General features: G+C 42.4%; 1 protein-coding gene across 2 annotated transcripts in view; it reads left to right on the top strand.

Moving 5' to 3' along the window:
• LOC311502426 (glutamate receptor 4) overlaps positions 1-20,849 on the top strand; it is a gene marked incomplete at its 3' end in the record, with an annotated part of 134,472 nt that overhangs the window by 94,423 nt on the left and 19,200 nt on the right. For both annotated transcript variants that reach the window (XM_084564640.1, XM_084564639.1), the window contains exons 10-11: positions 7,772-7,978; positions 11,755-12,128. In XM_084564640.1, coding sequence (XP_084420766.1) covers positions 7,772-7,978; positions 11,755-12,128 — 581 coding nt within the window. The remainder of the gene's footprint in view (positions 1-7,771; positions 7,979-11,754; positions 12,129-20,849) is intronic.

Raw genomic sequence — 20,849 nt, 5'->3', positions numbered from 1 at the left:
AGTGTTTTAACTAATAAAACTTTGATTGACTTGTTATAAAACAACAACCCAACATTTTAAAACTGTCAAAATGACAGATTGCAATTCACACCCCAGACCACTTGGTGGAGAGTGAGCATATTTGATGGCCGGTTGTATAAGCCGGATCCGAATCTTTTTTCCCACCGCTATATTAATTAAAAATGAATTAAAATTAAATGCTATTGAGTATGTCACTATTATCATTTAAAAAAAAATAAAGTGACGGGTAAAAATAGATTATGACGGGATTTTTATGACCCTGCCAGTCAAAATGACAGACAACGAAAAAGTCTGGCGCAACCTCTGCCTGACACATATAAGTCGTTCGGGAACTGCTCGGCTCTGTACTCAGGGGGTTAGCGACCGAGTTTCGCAGTTTTTCCGCCGACTAAGACGGAGCCATAGGCAGCTGCTTCGCCATGCTTACAATGTTTTGAAGGGGGAGGGGCTCAGTCTTTGGAAGGGGCTTGTTGTGCCACCCAGATTTGCTTCCCTCCGTGCAGTTTTCCCCAGACGTACGTTCCTCTTCCACATAAAAACAGCATCGCAGTCAAATTATGTCAAATTCCGCGATATTCCGCGTTAAAAAGTAGATTCCGTTTTTATCGGCCAATTCCGCGATTCCGTCCATGATTCCGTGATCGCGGAAATCATAGGGCCCTAGTATTGGGGCTCATGCAGGCCTTTTTAAAATGACTAGATCGGTATCCGGCTTCAGCTAAGCTCCATCTTTTGTAGTTATTTAGGTCTAAACCAAAAGCACGCGCCTGTAGCGTCTTCTTTCTCTCCCGTTTTTAAGGTGGGTGGCTACTTTCAAAGCTGGCAAAAATCGAAGAAGAAGAACCAAAATCACGTGACTAAACATGGCTGCTGTGTGGAATACTTAATACTCTATGTTGATATTTGGCAAGGTGGTAGTAGGATATCGTCTTTCAGTGCTACCAAAAAAACAAAAACGTAATACGCTGATTCCACTCAGGCAGAGGCTGCACCGACACAACAAAAAACACTGAACGCTGCGTTTAAAGAAGAGAAAAGTTTTCTTGAGACATCGTCAAGGCGAAAAATATTCCAGAGAGGGTTCAGGGGTTTATGGCGTTGGATGATCAGCCCATTTCTGGAGTAGAGAACACAGATTTTTCCCTTTAGCAAAGGTACAAGCTACTCTCTCCTCGCTACATTAACTTTGACAGCCCTAATTATCGCATCTAGGAGAATACAAGGAAGCTGAGGAAAGCATTAATTTATTTAAGATCAGATCGGGACTCAGTTCGGACGATAGTGAGTATTAAGACATGATCGGGACATCCCTTAGTGACCTTTGTACCACTGTTAAACAGGTCACGTATTCCAGACACTTGTCCTTGTTCTTAATTAATTAATCCGTGAGTTAACATCTCAAAAGAGCTGCGTACAGGTGTCGCTTTAGTGTTTACGACTTTAGGAGCTGTCGAGAAATATCTGTTGTCACAACAAGGACGAGACATTTCCACAGTGGAGTTGCCTGCCCTTGGAATATTGTCTATAATTTGTCTTTAGCTTAAAGCATTGAGCGATAGCGGATCTCTCTGAGGTCTTGTTGCCTGGAGGTTGATGCATCAACAGAGAAGCTTCGCATGGACAAGGATACCCTTTGACTGAGCCTAAACTCTTCCACTGCACTCTGTCGGACTGCCGGAGGGCAAGAGCTCCAGCGAGGATCCTGCTTTAATCATGTTTTTGTTTAGTTTTTCCTGAAGTAGTTTGGATTTTAAATGTCTCTTGGCGACGAGCACTGAGAACACACACTGGGTCTCACGCAGGAATCACGCATATGTGAAGGTTTATGCTGAAGTAGCGCGTTTTATTATTTCAACATAACCTCTCGTAGCTGCTTAAACAAATGCAACTGGTGTAGCAACCAAGTTTTCTTGAAAACGTTTCTTCCGAGTGTCTTTCTTTAGTTGTAAATGACTGGAGGGGAGTTCTTCTTTACCAAAATCAAATCACACCTTATTTATCAGTTCTACAACAGGCTTTTTTGACAGATTTTACTGGCAATGGAGTATTTCTGTCTTAGAAACTATATAATATTAGCCTGACGTAGCCGTACTCAATTCTAGTCAGAATGTGAGTCTGGTACCGCTCCATTGGGCTGTGATTATGGGGCGTGTTTCAACCGAACCAGGAAAAAAAAATGCCCCTGCACTCAATTGGATAGACCTGTAACCAATCAGAGCAACGGAGTGTGTGACGTATGTTAAGCGACGCATAGTTGTCAACAGAACTCAACTGCACGCACGCTGGAAGAAGTAGAAGAAGAAGATGAGTGTAAACGATTTTTGCCGGTGTTCTCATCTTCTTAGCGACCATCGGAGCCAGCTGATAAATTAAACTTTTGCCGAATCCCGTAGGAAGGACGGCAAAAACATCTTTCCGATTAACAAATGCCTTGATCGCATTTATCTGTTCCTCTTTTAAAATTAATGCGCTGTCGATATCTTCTAGAACAGACTCGATGGCAGAATCTACACATCTCAGTTCTCCAGCGGCAGCCATCTTTGGTGACGTGGTTGATTACGTTACTGTTGATCATCTGTCCATCATCGTATAAATCCCGCCCTGAGAATCTGATTGATACGAACAGCTCCTGTTTGAGCATAATTGCGCCTCAACGGAGCGACGCCAGACCGAACTTCCAGACCTCAAATGTTGTGGGCGGGACTAAGTTCGGCTGGCACCCAGGCTAATATAATATAGCAGTTTCTTGGTAAATTCTCTGTTAAGAATATTGCCTTTAAGTAGAGCTGAGCAGGAGGTACCACTATGTGTTATTTCTCCTTTCTAAAATAAAGTTATGACATTAATCCAGTTGAAACAAACAAATCTGCAGTTCCAATTCTTGTGTGAGCCTCAAAGAACAGCACCTTGTAAAAATAAAAATAAAAACGAAGGTTGTTTTTCACCCATAAAGTTCAAATTGTTTTATTTGTATGCTGCATTTAATTTGGCAACAAGGCTATAAGAGGTTGAGGCTTACCTATAGCTGAGTCATTTAAGCACCGTAGTGATCTAAAACCCTTGACAGCGCCATAATGTACCAGTAAATAATAAATAGAATCCCTTAATGTGAAGGAAAGCAGTGGAAACCTGCAAAAAAAGGACCTGCTGGTGTGCTTTAAATGTGCTCCTTGGTTCCGTTATCAAACATTCAGTCAAATAAAAAATGTGATTAGGGCCTCCGTCCACAAATCAGTCCCTCGCTGAGAGATATTAGTGTGTGTTAGCGTCACGCTGTGCTGTTTTCGCGGTCAAGTTATTGTACAGTGGGCAACACAGTGCTCATAATCACACAGATTGTTTATCTCGCACAGCGCGCGCAAAACCCAAAACGGGCAGGGTTGTTACGCAGCTCAAACGACTCCCATGTGGGGTGCGTGTGTTTGTGTTCGTATGGATTTGTGACATCCGGTGTAAGCGTTTGTATTGTGTGTGTGTTTTTAATGCCATGTGTAATTAGTCTCATTAGGCGGTGAGTGATGCGGCGCGGTTGTGATTATTGACCAGCCTGTCAGACACGCTGGCCTTTGCTGTGAAGACCTCTGAAGCTCTGCCCTGTTCTCATGCCTTCTGCTCCTCTGGCGGTCTTTCGCTGTCGCGCACCCCGCCGTCATCATAAATCATACGGGTTACAGTTGTGTTGCCTCTTGATGTACGGCCAAAAAACGCTGGCGACGATCAACTGGCAGATTTAAATCATCGTGATTAAAATGCTTCTGACTCAAAGAGTATTATGCATTTCCCTTTTTTAAACTTTGAGACTTGCCGAAGGAAACATGACATGTTTTAAAGGAACCGTATGTAGGATTGTGGCCAAAACTGGTACTGCAATCACTTTCAAAATACTGTAGAACGGTGTATCCCCTCCAACCTCCCCCCTGACTCGAGGTTGCCAGGTTACCGAGGTAATGTTAGGCTACTCAACACGTCTCAGTTACGTTTCACATTGCCATAATCGACGTGCTAATGTTGTTTTCCTCGGCGTTTCAGCATAATGACAGAGAAACGGGCTCATAATGCTAATGCTAATGTTAGCAATGACGACTCGCCGTTTTTATTTCCCAAACAATTCCTTACCTTTTCAATTCGATGACCCACCTCCTCTGTATGCGCTAACGTAACGTTACTTTGCACGAACATGCATAACTTTGTTCGACTGTCGTGAATATTTTAAATGTCCATTTACATTATGTACAAGTAAGTTAGCCAGGAGAAAATTAGCAACGTTGGCGTCTGTCTTCAAATTCTTCTCCGTTTTCAGCCGTCTCCATCTGTGATTGGTAGATAGCTTGAGGGTGGCGCCTTAGGCCAAAACACACACATGACAACATCAACATCAGTTGAGGGCTGCAACTCTCACTTTTAAATGACAATATCCTGGCCGGACCACTGTTGTCAGTGATATAAGTATTTGAAATGAACATGATTTCTTCATGTCTAGTGACATATCAGGGCCATTTTATGATTAATTGAAATACATTTCTTACATACGGTTCCTTTAAGTGGTTCTTATAAGACGGTCAAAGCTGCCGTGTGCATAAAGGATTATTATTTATTTAATAGAAAAAGCGTACATTAAAAATTAGTGCAGTCTTTGTGCTACTGCAGCCATCTGCTGCTGTATGAGCATACATACAGAATTTTAAACAGGGCTGCAACAGACTTTTATTTATTTAGTTATTTAAATAAATAAATGTATTATTATTAATTTAATGAGTCCATCATTCTATCCAGTATTTTCCTGAGGAGCCAATTAATCTTATTATATATAATTTACCACAAAGCAGTAACCATAACACCTACCATTAATCTCTTAAAACTTTTATTCAGACACGAAATCTATGTATGATTGAATAAACTTTTACCTAACGATGCTATTCATCAAAAGTTTACCCAATATTGACCTAACTGGGAAATGCGTTTGTTATATTCTGCGCGTAAAGTTAGTGTTGACTATGAGTTAACTTTTAATGGCCTATGCAGATTTAAATTGGAAGTGCAGCTGTTGTTATTGAGCCGCTGAAGGTTGCTTACGCCGTCGTGAATCGTGAAACAAAACTAACACAAGTCTGGGCACTGAAATAACTAGCGGCTGTCTGTCAAATATAAAAAATTTGAGTGGCGCAGCTTTAAATTCAGTGACTTTACTGAGAGATGCAGGGTTTTGGGGGGATAATTTAATGTCGTACAATAGAAAGAGATGCATGTGTTCTCAAATTGACAGCCTCGTGCCGTGTGTACACAGCTCAGACCGGAGCTAAGGGAAGCCAGGACATCTTGCAAAGCATTAATGTGGATGTATGATACACAGAGACTGGAAGAGAAGTAAGAAAAGCATGACTAAGCAGAAACTGAGGCAGAAGGGAAGTAAGAAACGAGCTGCAGAGTGAATGACTTGATACCAAAACAAGCCCGACTCAACTTGAACACTTAAAGTAATCGGGGTGGCTGCATCCGTCTACCTTGTGACCAGCACTAAGTTATAGATCATTAGATTTGCTGTTCGTTGGAAATCGATCTAAATGTACTCCTTGCACGGTTTCTGTGCTCGTATTTCCAAACGAAGAATTACTTTTGTCATTGCATATTGAGAATGGGAGCAATTTATTCTTGTGATGTGTTTGCTTGACATTGCCCCGGGCAGAAGCAAGGTAAACCAAAAAGACTCCTCTGTGGGTGGGGGGGAGTATGCAAATGCTCGGCTCAGCCTGTGGCATGACAAAATGTTACTGTACAGCATAATGAAGGCATTTATTTATTTATTGGTTGAGCAGCCAGGCTTCTGACAGAAAAGAAGTAGATCAAAATCTACTTCATTAATTTCAAACTTGAGTCCATTAGAGGACAGATGTTTAGTCTTTAGTCCTGAACGTGAAGGGGACATGAAATTAATCATGAACGAGTTGAAAAGAAAAAAATTGAAAGGGAGGTGTAGTCACAATAAAAGGGAAATAAAGTTTTGAGGCTCTTATCAGGAGACCTTGTAAATTGAAAGATAATATTTCCCTCAGTGAAGCGCACATTTAATGACACATTCTGAAGTAATCGCACGATTGGTGGTTTGGTCCCTAGCTCGTCCTAGACACCGTCCACCTTTGATTTCAAATCGTAAATTCGAGTCTCGATCTTTCAAAACATAAATACCAGTGAAGGTCTTTTGGTATGTTAGTCCGCCAACTTCAGTTACGCCTACAAGGTGCATTTAGTGTTTTTAAAACTAAGTGTAGGCCCTGCGATAGACTGGCGACCTGTCCAGGGTGTACCCCGCCTCTCGCCCGATGACAGCCCAGCCAGAGAACGTCTAATAGGAAGAGAAGTGGCACTCTCTGGTTACTTCCGGTTTCTGGACTGGCTGCAGTAACACGTCTCTGTCCATGCGGGGGCGCTCGCAGGCGAGTGCAGAATGAATTGGAGCCAACGGGGTTTCACCCTCAGAATCCACTTTTCTCAGGATATAATTTTTTATCAAGTAATTTGAAAAAATGTGATGACGTCACATATTTTCATACTGCCAGAGGTGCTGCTTTACGGCAATTTCACCCGTGTACTTTTTACAACCCATATATAACGATATGAAAATAAAAGTGCCCGCAGGAAAACATAAATACAGCACACAAAAATTAACTTCGACAGAAAGTCCTCCTTAAGAAAATGTTTCTGATTGTGCTTTAGCTTCAGGTGCCATCAAACGAGGTCTCTGGTCGTAATCAGTCGCAAGTCCGTCACTAACCAATCAGCATTCATTAGCAGAATGCTAGCGTGTTCCGGCCAACAACGGCCCAACCTGTAAGAAATTGAAAAGACATAAGTGCTCATTCATTCGACTTTTGGACTATAATCTATATTGAACTTGCGGAATCAACAATAAAATCTACGTTGATTCAACGACAAGCAGGAGAAAGAGATACATTTAGCCGTCTAGCTCCATAGAGTCCCATTCAGTCTGCACTCGCCCGCGAGCGCCTCCAGTGGAATTCTAATGGAACTGCAACCAAGATCGATACAATGGGGCTAATAGGAAGTGCCACGGCTCTCCGTAGACGGGCTCTGACCCGGCCCTGACCCTTCACAGGACAAGCGGTTACAGAAGATGAATGAATGAATGAAAACTAAGTGTAGATGGGTTTAAACTGATTTTTTATTATAATGCAAGCTTTATTAGACACAGTGAACATGATCAAAAAAAAAAAAGGTTTTATTTTTTGCATGTTTTGTCACGGTCTGGGATTTAATCCTTCCACATAAATGCAGTACCCCGAGTTGCCAGCAGATGCCGCTATCTTGACTTCACGAAATGCTTTGAAACCATTTTTAACACATTTTCATTGTATTTTTCCACACGAAACACTTGGAAAGTAGATGTTTATTTTTAAATATTTTAAACCGTTGTTTGCATCCGTGTTTCCTAGCTAGCAGTCATCTTATGCCACATTGCCATGTTTCTAGGATTTTCTACAGAATAGCTCAGTACCATCTGCAGAAATGTGTATTTTATCATCTGCATGCTTGAGGTATAAACACATCAAGCCATTGCTCCATAGCGCCACTAGTGTCCAAAAACAAAACTCAACAGGGTACCGTTAACCTCAACCCTGGTTAATGAGCCACAGGTCCCGTGTGTTGGTGTGTCAGTGAGTCACAGTGCGAGCCCTCGTGTCTGTGTGTCTGTCAGTCTGACGGTGTGGTTCACTGGTTATGGTCCCTTGTGTAGGAGGGTCCCTACGTGATGCTCAAGAAGAACTGGGAGATGTATGAGGGCAACGACCAGTACGAGGGTTACTGCGTGGACCTGGCCTCGGAGATCGCCAAACACATCGGCATCAAGTACAAGATCTCCATCGTCCCGGACGGAAAGTACGGCGCCAGGGACCCAGAGACGAAGATCTGGAACGGCATGGTCGGGGAGCTGGTGTACGGGGTGAGAACTTTAGCTTTTCCCTCATACTGTACATGACTCATCTCACTGAAGCTTTGATTTTATGCTGTCACTAGAACTCACGGTGGTATTTACAGACAATACTCTGCCTTTTTTCTGGTCTTTTAGTCCTGTCAATAAATCTGTACGGCAGCTTGGCTTCTGACAAAAACAGAGAGCAGATTTCAAAAGCTGAAAATAGCTAGAAATTAGACGTCAATATCTGCTTGAATCTGAGACTCGGAAAATTTAAACTGCTGGAAACGTCTGTGGCAGTTATTGAATCTAAAAAAGAAAAATGAAAACATAATAATACAATAAAACGGATAGATTCCAGGACAAGATTCGTTTAAAACGCACAGAAGTTGATGTTTTTAGTTCAGATTAACATCAAATCTCAGTAACAAGAAAGCAGATACTAGAACAATAAAAGAAATCGCAAATAAAAGCCGGTCCTGGGCCTGTTTACGGTACGTTTAAGAGATCCCATAATATATAAATTACTGTTGAAGTCTTGTTACAAAGCCGCTTTACAAATAGTATTCCTTGATCTGCAGACATCGCCGCTTGAAGCACTGTTCCTGCGCTGCGGTCCTGTTTGTTGTGGTGATAATTAAACCCATCTGAAACGATGAAAGTCTCTGGTGGTATTAACGCTTGCAGGAAGAGGGGGGCATTAGCGCAGCATTAGGAGCTGAGCTTTGGGAGGTGTTTAGGAGGGGAAGTGCAGGTGTGGAGCTTGTTAGAAATCACAGGGATGACATTGGATTTGGGAGCCAGGTGTCTTTGTGCCGCAGACCTTGGTTTGGCATCAAAAAAAGATCCAAGAAATACAAAGAAAACCATGAAAGGTGAAGATTTTTGTGTCCTTTATTAGTTAGATTTTCAACTGAGGTCTAATTAAATTATTTAATAAATAAATAAATAATTCTATTCTGTATATCTGAGACTAAATTTGACATTTATTCAAAAATTCCTGTTTAGTTTTGAGTAGACAAACAAAAAAACACATTCTCCCTCGTCCTGTTTGCGATGATCTAAGTGGCATTTTCACAAAGTGGCGTTTTCTTCTCGCCCGCACCTCTTTCGGCGCCGCAGTGACTCACCGTGAAGCCGACTGCAGCGAGCGCGAGCGGAGCGCGCGGTTCGGGGATGTGTCAGGACTGATCAGGCGGTACAGGGAACTTTTGGTGTAAAGCCTAACCGGGGCGGTCAACAAAAAGCACAGGAACAAAAAGTGCAGCTCTGTTAACACTCTGCTGTTCTCATCTCTTTTTAACAAGCACCGTGAGCAGAAACACGTCCTCTACCAGAGATTTGCTTTGACTGGGAAAACATGCTGGGCGAAATTACTTAATATAAATCCCTTAATATGGAGAGTTAAGTGTGAATATTGTGCTTTGACCGAGTGCAGCTGTCCTCAAACTATTTCTTTTGGGCTATTTGGATCCAATTAATCCTGAGCCAGAAATTGTGTTTTTGAAGTACTGTACTTCCACTTATCTGCCTCCTTTTAGCTTCACATTGCAAGTTTCCTTTTTCAAGATCATCGGGGCTAAATGCTAATTCTTCCGCATTTCCGTTTGACTTGAAGGTTACTGTAGAGGACTGAGAATAAAACATAATTTGGGGCAAAGATGCAAGCTGGGTAGAGAATGAACAATGTCACACTCAGCGGAAGGTGTGTTTTAAAAAAAAAAATAAAAATAAAATACGGTGCATAGGCAGCAGTGCACCACAGAGTGTGTGACTGGGGGCATAGGGGAAGCTGGTAGCTTCAACGTCTGAGGACATGGAAGTTGTCAGCACTTTCCCCGTCTAAGACTTTACTTAGAGACCATTCATTTCTCCCCAGCTCTCGCTGAAAAGACCCGTGCTACCACAAAAGCCCTGCCTCCTTTTAACCTGCCATGTATTTTAGCTCACTCTAAATGCCCCCGAGGCTGTCATCTTAGTGCATTTTGCTGAGGATGAAAGAACTTAAATCTCTTTCATTTTCTTTCCGTCGCCGCTGTTTTCTCCTCTCCTATCTCCTTAAGTGTCGGATGGTCGTAATGAAACTTTAAATTCTTGCTGATATTAAGCCCTTTGCTCCCGAGCCAGGCAGACAAGGTCACGAGTGTTGCTAAGTCACTAACTGTAATCTGGTTTGTGGATTTTCAGCAAAGCAGCATGCACTTTTCCACAGCTGCAGACCTCAGAGGTGGACCTATCCTGTTTTTTGCCTTCCTGTGCTGTAAGCATATTTCCCTGACACATTATTTTATCCTCCCCGCTGATTCTCCCGGAGTTCCAGCTAAGCCTCTGAGCATTAGAGAGGGGTTCAGAATTTCTCTTTCAATTTCTTTTCTTTCTCTCTCTGTCTTAACTTGATCACTCTGAGACGTATGCGGCTGCCATCTGAACTCGATCACTCAGCGATTTGCACTGTGAGGAACTCATGATGTGAGCAAGTGTCATGAATGACAATGAAATGAGAAGAAGAAGTAGTAGTAGTTGGGTAATTCTTGGTTTATTGTTTGATGACTGGCTGGCTGTTGGCCTTAGGGATGTTGCTTATGTGAAGAAGTGGTGTTTGATTGTTGCCTGCCTGTTAAAATGGCCTGATAGCAGTTGGATTAAAACAGGAAGCGCGAGGCTCAGATGAGGTGCAGCCCAACCAAGTGTTTATTTCTACAATATAAATCATGACAACGAAAAAAGACTTACAAGTTATAACAAAAGGAAAAAACATCACTAATAAGCTTTGGTGGCCTGAGGTCTGGATCACAGCCCAGTCGATCACTCCCTCATCCTCATCTGTGTGCACGGGCTGTGTTTTATATGGTGCTACTAATTACATACAACACCCTGGTAAATAATATAAATACAGTGGTCCCTCGTTTATCGCGGGAGTTACGTTCTAAAAATAACCCGCGATAGGTGAAATCCGCGAAGTAGTCAGCTTTATTTTTTACAATGATTATAAATGTTTTAAGGTTTCAAAACCCCTCACTACACACTTTATACACTTTTCTCAATAACTTGCAAACATACCGCACTTCAGTCACACTGCCAGCGATCAAAGATACTGTATATGTAAATCTGGCAAGCTGAACGCATTCTGTACTGTACAAGAGACACCGTACGGAGGAGGTTGATTGACAATGGTCTACAGTCCCTTAGCCAATCAGGACGCAGAAAACAATGCGCTGTAAAAAAAAAAAAAAAAACATGCAAAATTGCACTAAAAAAAACCGCGAGGCCGCGAAAGGTGAAACGCGTTATAGCGAGGGACTACTGTAAATTCATATACTCCCCAATACCACAACTTCTATCAACCTCATTTTAAAAAAACACTTAATACCCAACAGTCAATCATAGCAATTATTCACAGTCTACCAACATTTGCTATCCCTCTCTTCAATTATTCTAATGGTCTCTCCCGACGGACTCTTTTAGGCCGAACACCTGAGTAGACAGCACAGGGTATAAACATTATTCAACACAAGATTTCAAAATATTCAGACAGATTGTCCCACTAAAACATTCCACAATCCTTTCAACCGATGTGTCTCTCTTCACAGGACAGTAGCAGCTGAGAGGCCCCACCAAGAGAAACACATTTATTATTTATTTCATCTTATATTGTAGAATTGCTAAACCCCATTGTCCATGTAATGTTTGTGATGAAAAGGACCTTCATCACATGTGATCCATCATTACGTTTGTTTATCTGTCAACTTTAGGGTTGCTTTCACTGCAGCTAATCAAATTCCTCTTCATCTAAATTCCCACAGAAAGCGGAAATCGCTGTGGCCCCTTTGACTATCACGTTGGTCCGGGAGGAGGTGATTGATTTCTCCAAACCCTTCATGTCGCTGGGTATTTCCATCATGATCAAGAAGCCCCAAAAGTCTAAACCGGGGGTGTTCTCCTTCCTGGACCCGTTGGCCTATGAGATCTGGATGTGCATCGTGTTTGCCTATATCGGCGTGAGCGTGGTGCTCTTCCTGGTCAGCCGCTTCAGCCCGTACGAATGGCACACCGAGGAGCCCGAAGAGGGCACCGACGGTCCGCCAAGCGACCAGCCCCCCAATGAGTTTGGCATCTTCAACTCTCTCTGGTTCTCCCTGGGCGCGTTCATGCAGCAGGGCTGTGACATCTCCCCAAGGTAAGACACACTTTCATCAGACCAAAACTACGAGAGTTACTCAGAGGTTGTTAACTTTTCTTCCTCCCTTAGTGTTTTGACACGTTGCATGACCTCTAGGCCAGTTATTGTCACAGTACGCCGTCACGTCGGGATGGATTGTGTCTGCGTCAGTGACGACGATCATGCAAATGAGTCTGTGCTCACTCTGCGCGAGCATTGTGTGCTGAAATCCCTCGCCTGTCAATCCCGTTAAGACCTTCATCATTATTTCAAACGTGTCTGATTGACGCAAACGGAAGCCGAACAAATCTCGACACCCCGCTGTGACGAGCCGTCGCCTGTGACCGTGTAGATGAAGAAGAAATAACACATTAGCATGCTGTTTAGTCCTGATGTTTTTTAATCACGTTTAACGCGTTACTGGCTCCACATAAAAGAGACGTTAATGGTTTTCTAATTAAGCTCGTTTTAAGGTGTGTGCATGTGTACAAAACATAAATATCTGATTTAATATTTAATTCGTAGATTGTTGTCGTGATATGAAAACCTCATAAGAGCTTGAGTTTGGAGCTTTGTGTTGATTAAGAGGGATTTAATTTAAAGGAATAGTTCATCCTTTTGGGAAATATCTGGTTTTGCCTGTATGAGGACATACTGAATATAAACCTCTTGTCTGTGCAATAAGATTAAAGATTAGATTAAAGACAGAAAGCAAAAAAGCTCCTCTACGGCTCATTGATTAATCCGATCTGTTAGTAACTATCTTAAGTAATTTTTTTAAAACTAATGTCATTAAAACCTGATTTAGTGTTTACATTTGTGTACAATGTGGCCGCTGATCCAGTAGTGGATCCTGATTTCTCTCAGAATATGGAAAGTTAACTCTGTGTCATGCAGTTTTTTGAGCTGACTCAGCACTTTGGGGCAAAACCAGTCGGTGTCCTAGATCAATCTGATTGGCTGATCGTCTCAGAGAACCAGAGCACGAGAAGAGAAATTGAAGTATTTCATCTTCGTCCCCTTTGAACGTCAAAATACACAAATATTTCCAACGTAACATGATCGTTTAGAATTAATCAACTATAGACCAACTGATCAGCGTGATTCAGGAGAGGCTAGCTCTGTAGCTCTACCTGTTTCCCCTTTCCAACGATAAATACAGACTACTGCCACCTGCTGGTAGGAAGAGGTATTTCTTTTCATGCAGGTGCAGAAAAAATGTGCCAGCTGCCTATGAGTCGGCTTAAGTTATCGGTAGTTCTTTGATGTTGGTTTGGTGTACACATGTCCCAATCAAGTTGTTCTGCCCTCCCGATCCGATACCGATCTTTTACTATTCAGTATCGACAGATCCAATACTAAATAAACAAAATTTCCTCCCTTGGATGTTCAGAAAGGCTTCTCTTCCTTGTATTCTCCTAGCTCACGTGGATTCAGTCCACTTAATAAATAAGGCTGTTAAAGTTAATGTAGTGAACCTTTGCTCCAGAAATGGTCTGATCATCCAACGCCATAAACTCTGTGACCCTCTCTGGTCTCTGGTTTTCACTATGACTCTATTGTCGTTGTTGGTAGTATTGGATAACGACCTCCTACTACCACCTCGCCAAACATCCACGTTCATTAATTTAAACATTTCAGTCTGATGGACTTTTTCAAAGCTCTTCCACACAGCAGACATGTTTAATTCAATTCAATATTATTTATATAGCGTCAATAACAATACAAATCGTCTCAAGACGCTTTACAAAACCCGGCCTGAGCGAGAGGGCGACGGTGGCAAGGAAAAACTCCCTTTTAACAGGAAGAAACCTTGAGCAGTCACGTGACTTTGACTCCTCTTGTTCTACTTCTTTGGTTTTGCTCAACTTTGACACTAACCAACCACCACTAAGACAGAAGAAGAAGAATATGTCTGTGAAGGTTCTCAGTCATCCAGGTCAGGGTATATCCAAAAAAAGCGTTTTAAAAAAAACTGGACGTGTAGAGCTTTTTGAGAAGATGTTTCTCCGCTCATCCAAGCAGTAGGAAACTCTGTGGGTAACCCATCAGAAACTTGCTTCAGTTGTTTTCTGTTTTTTACAGAAACAAGTGAAGCAAGTTTCTGATGGGTTACCCACAGAGTTTCCTTTTTAAACCTCAAACTTCCCACCAGTCCCCTAGAACCGAAGAAGCTACTCAGATGAGTGGTGAAACGTCAACAAGTCCAGTTACCTTTTTTAAAATGCTTTTTAGATAGAAGAAGAAGAAGCAAGTTTTGACGCTACAGGGACGTGGCTTTGGTTTCACGGCCCCCGTACCAATCAGGACATCTCTAGTTTGGTGTGTCCATAACTTTAGACGTCAATCTTTGCATCCCACAAGAAATCATACAACAGTATTTCCCAAACTATTGAACTATTCCTCATTATATATGTGTATTTCGTCTTATAAGCTATAGATTATTTATAATAAGTAAACTGTTTCACATAACCTGCTGTATATAAGTGTTAGTTTGCATGCAGACTCTAGTTCAGAAGCATAATCTAGAGGTATTAAGTTTGTCCTGTCTTTGCTGCTCATGCTGTGTGTTGTGTTGTACCTGTGTGTTGTTGTTGCTTACGTGTACATGTGGTGTGTTTACGTGAGAGAGAAAGTGTCTCTGCTGGTATTGATTTTCTCTCTCTCTCTCTCTCACTCCTGAACCGCCGTGTTGTCTGCTTGTAAGGGAACCACTCGTGTGTCTGTCAGCTTTGGCAACTGTGCGTTTCCTCTCGTGTATTTCAGCTCCAGTTACGTTAGCGGCCGTGTTTTGCCTTTGTCTGAAACCCGTGTGTGTGTGTGTTTCGTTACGTGTCTGCGACTTCTCTTCCCTTTGTCCAAACTACGAGAGCCGAGCCTTCAGACTCGCGGCGAGCATACGGCGTACTTTGGAAGGGCGGAGAATTGTTGCTTGTGCCGGCTAAAGGCGAGAACTGATCTTTGACTTTCAAAGATCAGGCTTCCTCGTCCGTCATCGCATTCTCTCTGCTGACATGGTGAAGCCGATAGACTGGTAAACTTCTCATTTTCTGTAAAGCCGTTCGTAGCAGTTTGTGCGGCTTTGTCGAGCTTAAAGTTCCAGAAGATGATTTCGTTTGGGTTATTTTAAGCTACTGCTACGATGGCTCCTGCAGTTATTTTAGCTCTCTCAGTATCATAAGTCTGTTATCTGTTTAAAGCCCTTACGGACCCTGCACTGTGATAGAGTTGGTAAGATTTTTAGAAAGATGAAAGGAGCACCAAACCAGCCTGTATCTTTCAGCCGCCCCCCTACCAGCGGAGAACAGAGACACACACAAGATGGCGGATCCCGAGGTACATTAGAGCGCCTTCGAAATTATAGCCCAGCCTCACGTAAGCAACCTATAGAGGAGACTGTGATTAAGCGCACCCATTCAAGGACTACTTGCTTTGTTCACATATGTGCAGACCACCCCTCCCACCCACCACCATAACCACCACCACCACATCCCCGCCTGCCTGCCTGCCTGTGCGATGCAGATAAGGACTTAAGAGCTGCACAACAATGTTGGCATCAGAATAAAAAGTCTACATTTCAACCCTCTCTTTCTTCTCCCGGTCTCTGGCTGTGGTCCCCGCCGCTTCCCACCTGTCACGGGCCTCTCCCAATCCATCAGCACAGAGCCCTCCCGAGCCCCAGGAGCACTACTTCCACTTCCAGTTTAGCCTGACGGGACAACATGCAAATCCCCCTTCACACACACACACACACACACACAGGGGAGATTAGATGGTTGTGGCAAGGAAGTGACAAGGGCAGAGGTGAAAGGGACAAATAATGCGAGGCCGGCGCCGCAGTGCTCGCTCATGTGTTACAGCAGGGATCTGGCTGGACGGTGGAAGCTGCATGAACTGCAGTTGTCTGAAACCTACATGCTCACAGATTACGTAAGAACTGTGCACATAGTCTGCAGTGTTTGTGGCTTGAAGCAGTTTGGGGTAGCCTTTTATGAGCAAGTCTGCATCTACCGTGATTGACTTGAGGTCGCATTGTGTCCGTTTTCATAAGAAAGAACAATGCAGAACCTCACGCAAGAACATTATCCTACACCTCAAGTCACGTTCACTCTCATCACTGCACAAGTTTGTCGTGAATTACTCATTTGGACCTGACGAACGCCACCTCTTCACGTTTGTCAGGTTTCATTAGCGTAACCAGCTGTGTGAGGCGACTTGTTAGAGTCTTAATTGTAGGCAGGAGCAGAGGTGTCAAGTAACGAAGTACAAATACTTCGTTACTGTACTTACTTGAGTATTTCTTTTTCTGACGACTTTTTACTTTTACTCCCTACATTTGTACACAAATATCTGTACTTTCTACTCCTTACATTTGAAAAACAGGCTCGTTACTCTTTTAACCTCCACGGATGACAAGACGTAAAAGACGTGACATGATCGGACATGACTAGAGCATCGGACTAGAGAAGGAAAGTCGACGATGCGCTTCCTGTGTTCTTCTTCTACTGTTTTGAACAGGCAGCCTGTTGATTAGTTTGAGCTCTGCTGCCACTTAGTGACTGGAGGCTGTTTATCAAGCATCAATAAAGACACTAATACTGAAAGTCCACCTGACTCCACTATTTGAGAAGTACTGGTCTGGTGTGGTTTCTGTTGCTATCATTAGCTTTTTGAGGATTTTTTGGAAATATTCCGGATGCTCATGCAGGACCTCTGATCAGTTAAGTCTAGATTATTCTGCTAGAACTTTTTCATTTCGCAAAATTATCAACGGATGAATTGTTAATGGCAAAATCTGGCAAAATTTTTTACTTTTTACTTAAGTACATTTCAGAGCCTGTACTTTCTTACTTTTACTTGAGTAAAGGAGTTGAATCAGTACTTTTACTTTTACGAGAGTATTTTTTTTACACAAGTATCCATACTTTTACTTAAGTACAGAATGTGAGTACTTTTGCCACCTCTGGGCAGGAGTCAATAGAGACAATATTACTTTATAAAACAGCGTGTGCAGTAGGGATGTGCGATATTTCATCGTTTACGATATATCGTCAAAAACATTCCCCACGGTAAGAATATGTCGTCCCGCGATAAAAACGATAAATTCCCATTGATGACGTATATATGTGCGCGACACACTCGCAGCCCAACACGCGTGGAATATTGACAAATTGACGATGGCGGAAGGTGGAGCAGATACGCCGCGCAGCGAGGAGCTCGTTCCTAAACGAGGCTGCACCTCCATTATCTGGTTTGGTTTTAACCCCTTAACGCCTGAATTGATTTTTCAATTATATAAAGAAATGGAATATTTGTATTTTTGCTTACCACTAGTGTTGCTTTCGTCAACGAAAACTATGACTAAATATTGTCGTCAACGAACCTTTATCACGTGACTAAAACGAGACGAGACGTAACGTAAATGCTGGTCATGCGACGATGACTATAATTAAATGTATAATGCAATATTGTTGACGAATAAAAACGAGACTAAATGTGGTTTACAAAATAAAAACTATGCTAAAATGTCTCTCCATTTTCGTTGACCAAAACGAGACGAGACGAAATGTTACAACGTCATTTTGTCTTGTTTAGTCGCGTTATTATTATTATTTTGTAGTTTTTCTGTTTCCTGTGTCCAGAGAGCCCGTTTCTCTCGCAGGCGACGTCACTTCCTCAAGCTCCACTCGCGGCATTATTTAGAAGATGCAGCTGCTCCAGTGAGTCTGCGACTCTGCGTGAGTACTGAGTAGCGAGAGAACTGTGAGTAGGCTACTGAGTAGCGTGACAGAGAAAGGGAACGATGGCGGGCCAGCCGGGGGTCTTTGGTAGAAGAAGAAGAGAAGACATTTGGAAAAACTTTAAATACACCGAAGTGGAAAATAAAACCGAATGTCTTGTGGTGAAAGATAGGGAGAAGTGCGGCAAATAGTAAATAAATAGTAAAAAAAATATGTTGTAAATTCAAATCAGCGTCTTCCGTGTCTGGAATGGATGTATTCTTGAGTCTATAAGGTAACAATAATATAATAAGAACCTTGTTTGAAATAGGTTTGGCTAAAAGAAAATTTTGGTTTTGTCTATACTACAAGGTAGGCTACTTATACTGTATTGACTGGGTTAAATAGAATTGCATTACTAAAAAGAGACTAAAATACAATTTTCATTGACTAAAACTAGACTAAATGTCATCAGTTTTTCGTTGACTAAAACTAGACGAAAATAGTCATGGATAATTCTGACTAAAATAAGACTAAAATGCTCAGACTTTTAGTTGACTGAAACTTGACTAGACTAAAAAGAGTATGAACATGACTAAAACTAATAAAAACTAAAATGACAGCTTGACACAAAGACTAGACTAAAACTAAAATTAAAACAGGCCGCCAAAAACAACACTACTTACCACTCCGGCCGGTCCTACGAGAAAATAGTGCTTGTGTATTACATGCGTTATTTCGGCTGCAGTCTGAACGGAAACAGTGCGTCGTGAATTCGCGACACTGGGCATGAAGCGGTTAAAAAGTCTGCTGCGGAGCAACAAATTACAACATGCAAGGTTAGCTAACAAATAGTGCATAAAAAGGACAGTAACACCACTAATTTGTTCCACCACCACCTCAAACACAAGCACAAACCAGAATATGAAGAAAGACAGAAAATGCGCAAGGATGCAGAAGCAGCGTCGACTTCATCCAAAGAGTCCGGTAAAAAAAAACCCAACTCAGATAAAACTTGCCGATGCATTATAGTCAAAAAGATTAGGCTGAACTGGTGTTTATTTATCGTCATTTTTATCGTTGCCGTGATAAATACCAGAAATTATCGGGATAAGAATTTTAGTCCGTATCGCCCGTCCCTCGTGTGCAGCTGCTCCATCTTCTAGCTAATTCAGGAAATGCAAAGGAACAGTGAAAGGATGACGCCGCTGGGTTAACATCAACGCTTTCCTCATGCATGTCCGAAAAATTAGGAGGAAAACTCTCGTTTGACTAATTTATAATCTATCAACTCACCGTGCGCCTCCACCGCTTCTGAAAATGTCAGCGAACACGTCACAGCTCTTGACCTTATCGAGAGTTTCCACTTACGAGGTTGTTAAGTGGAGTCCACTCATGTGAAGACAGGAGGAATACAGCAGTGCACTGTATTTGAAGGAAGGTGGCTATTTCTCTTAAGCCGGTTTCAAATATGTAAAAATATTTAAAAGGATGCATGGATGTTGTTTGCTAATGTTTGACATGAGTAGAGGCTAACTGGCTAAACCTGAAGATATGCGTCTCTATCCCAGATTCCCAATCTCGGCTTTTACGCAACACCGCTCCATATTTATAGCCGAGGTTCATGTCCTCTTGTGACTCTGCCGCGTCTTTGTCAGTAGATAGCTTTGACTCATTTCACGACACGGCTCCCGACAGGAAACTCAGAGGTTGAAACGGCACCGAACGTCTTCCTCTCCTTCTTGCTCTCTCTCTTTCTCCCTCTCGTACTTTTAATAAGGGTTAATACCCCCTTTCTGCTCCCTCGAGGCAGCCCGTAATAATTAATTCAGTGATTAATATCCCGGTCTCCAGTGGCAATGTCTCCGTGGAAACCAGAGGAGAAGGGAGCTCGAAATGAAGCGGTGACACGATAGTCTTCTTAATTGACTACAAATCCCAGATGAATAGAAGTTATTCAACAGGACGTCACACGGCAAGTCAGAAAGTATCAATACAAATACCTCTCTCTCTCCACGCAGGTGTAACTTGATCACGGCTGATCCAGGTGTTTTCAGTCTCTTCCGTCTCATTGATTCAGATGGATTATCTTTGTCTCTTCTGTGCTGAGTCAACGTCGCCGCGTCTCTGGCGAGCTAATGAGGAAGCCGCGATCGGCTTGATTGGCCCTGATTAGCTCGGAGTGCGTGCACGCGCGTGCGGATGGCAAACTTCCTGATGGCTGCCGACGAGACGCAACTTTTAATTTGAGTTGTGAATTTAGGCCAACAAAAGCTGCCGTTTGAAAAGAATAAAATGACTTTCAAGTGGTCTATCTCCAAGGCTCCTATTATTCCATTAATTCGGTGCCAATTAGTTTTGTTATCCAGCTGACACACACTGCTGTTCCAGTGCATCACTTATTGCTCATGTCAGCAGCGCTTGTCCTTCTTTACACTCGGCTGATTTGTCGTGAATTATTGGCTGTGCTCGAGGCTCTCGGCTGCATCCATGTGCAAGTGGTGGTCTATAACTTCAAAGTCGAGCGCCAATTTAGCATTTCTTTGCTTTGATATTGTGGAAGCAGCTGCTAATTAGTTGGCTTTTATTAAAAACAAGCTTCTCCGGTTGCCATTTAAACATTTATTTGTTTTTCTAGAGCAGCGGTTCAACCTTTTTTTTTAACTCAGTTGGTTTCTTTTCCATAGATACCCACATAAAAATGAAAAGACAACTATTTTAGAAGCTAATAAGGGAAAAAGAACACAGTGCTCGATGTCATGACTCAGAACAGACGCACAACTCATTAAATGCAGCAACTAAAACTGTGCTAAGCCATGATATACTCCCGTAAAACTTCTCCGATCGCATTCAGCATCGTTTGCAAAGTGACAGATCCACTTACGATGCAGTCTTTCTTCGAGGTTGACGAGCATCACGGAGCCATCAGATGTCAGGTGTTTCTAAAATAAAAAAAAAATAAAAAATTAATGAAATCCTGCAGATTTGTATCTCCTCAGGAAATAATGCAACAGTTTCT

This window comes from Chelon labrosus, assembly GCF_963514085.1.
Source record: "Chelon labrosus genome assembly, chromosome: 17".
Taxonomy (NCBI): domain Eukaryota; kingdom Metazoa; phylum Chordata; class Actinopteri; order Mugiliformes; family Mugilidae; genus Chelon; species Chelon labrosus.
This window is presented reverse-complemented; position numbering and strand designations above follow the sequence as displayed.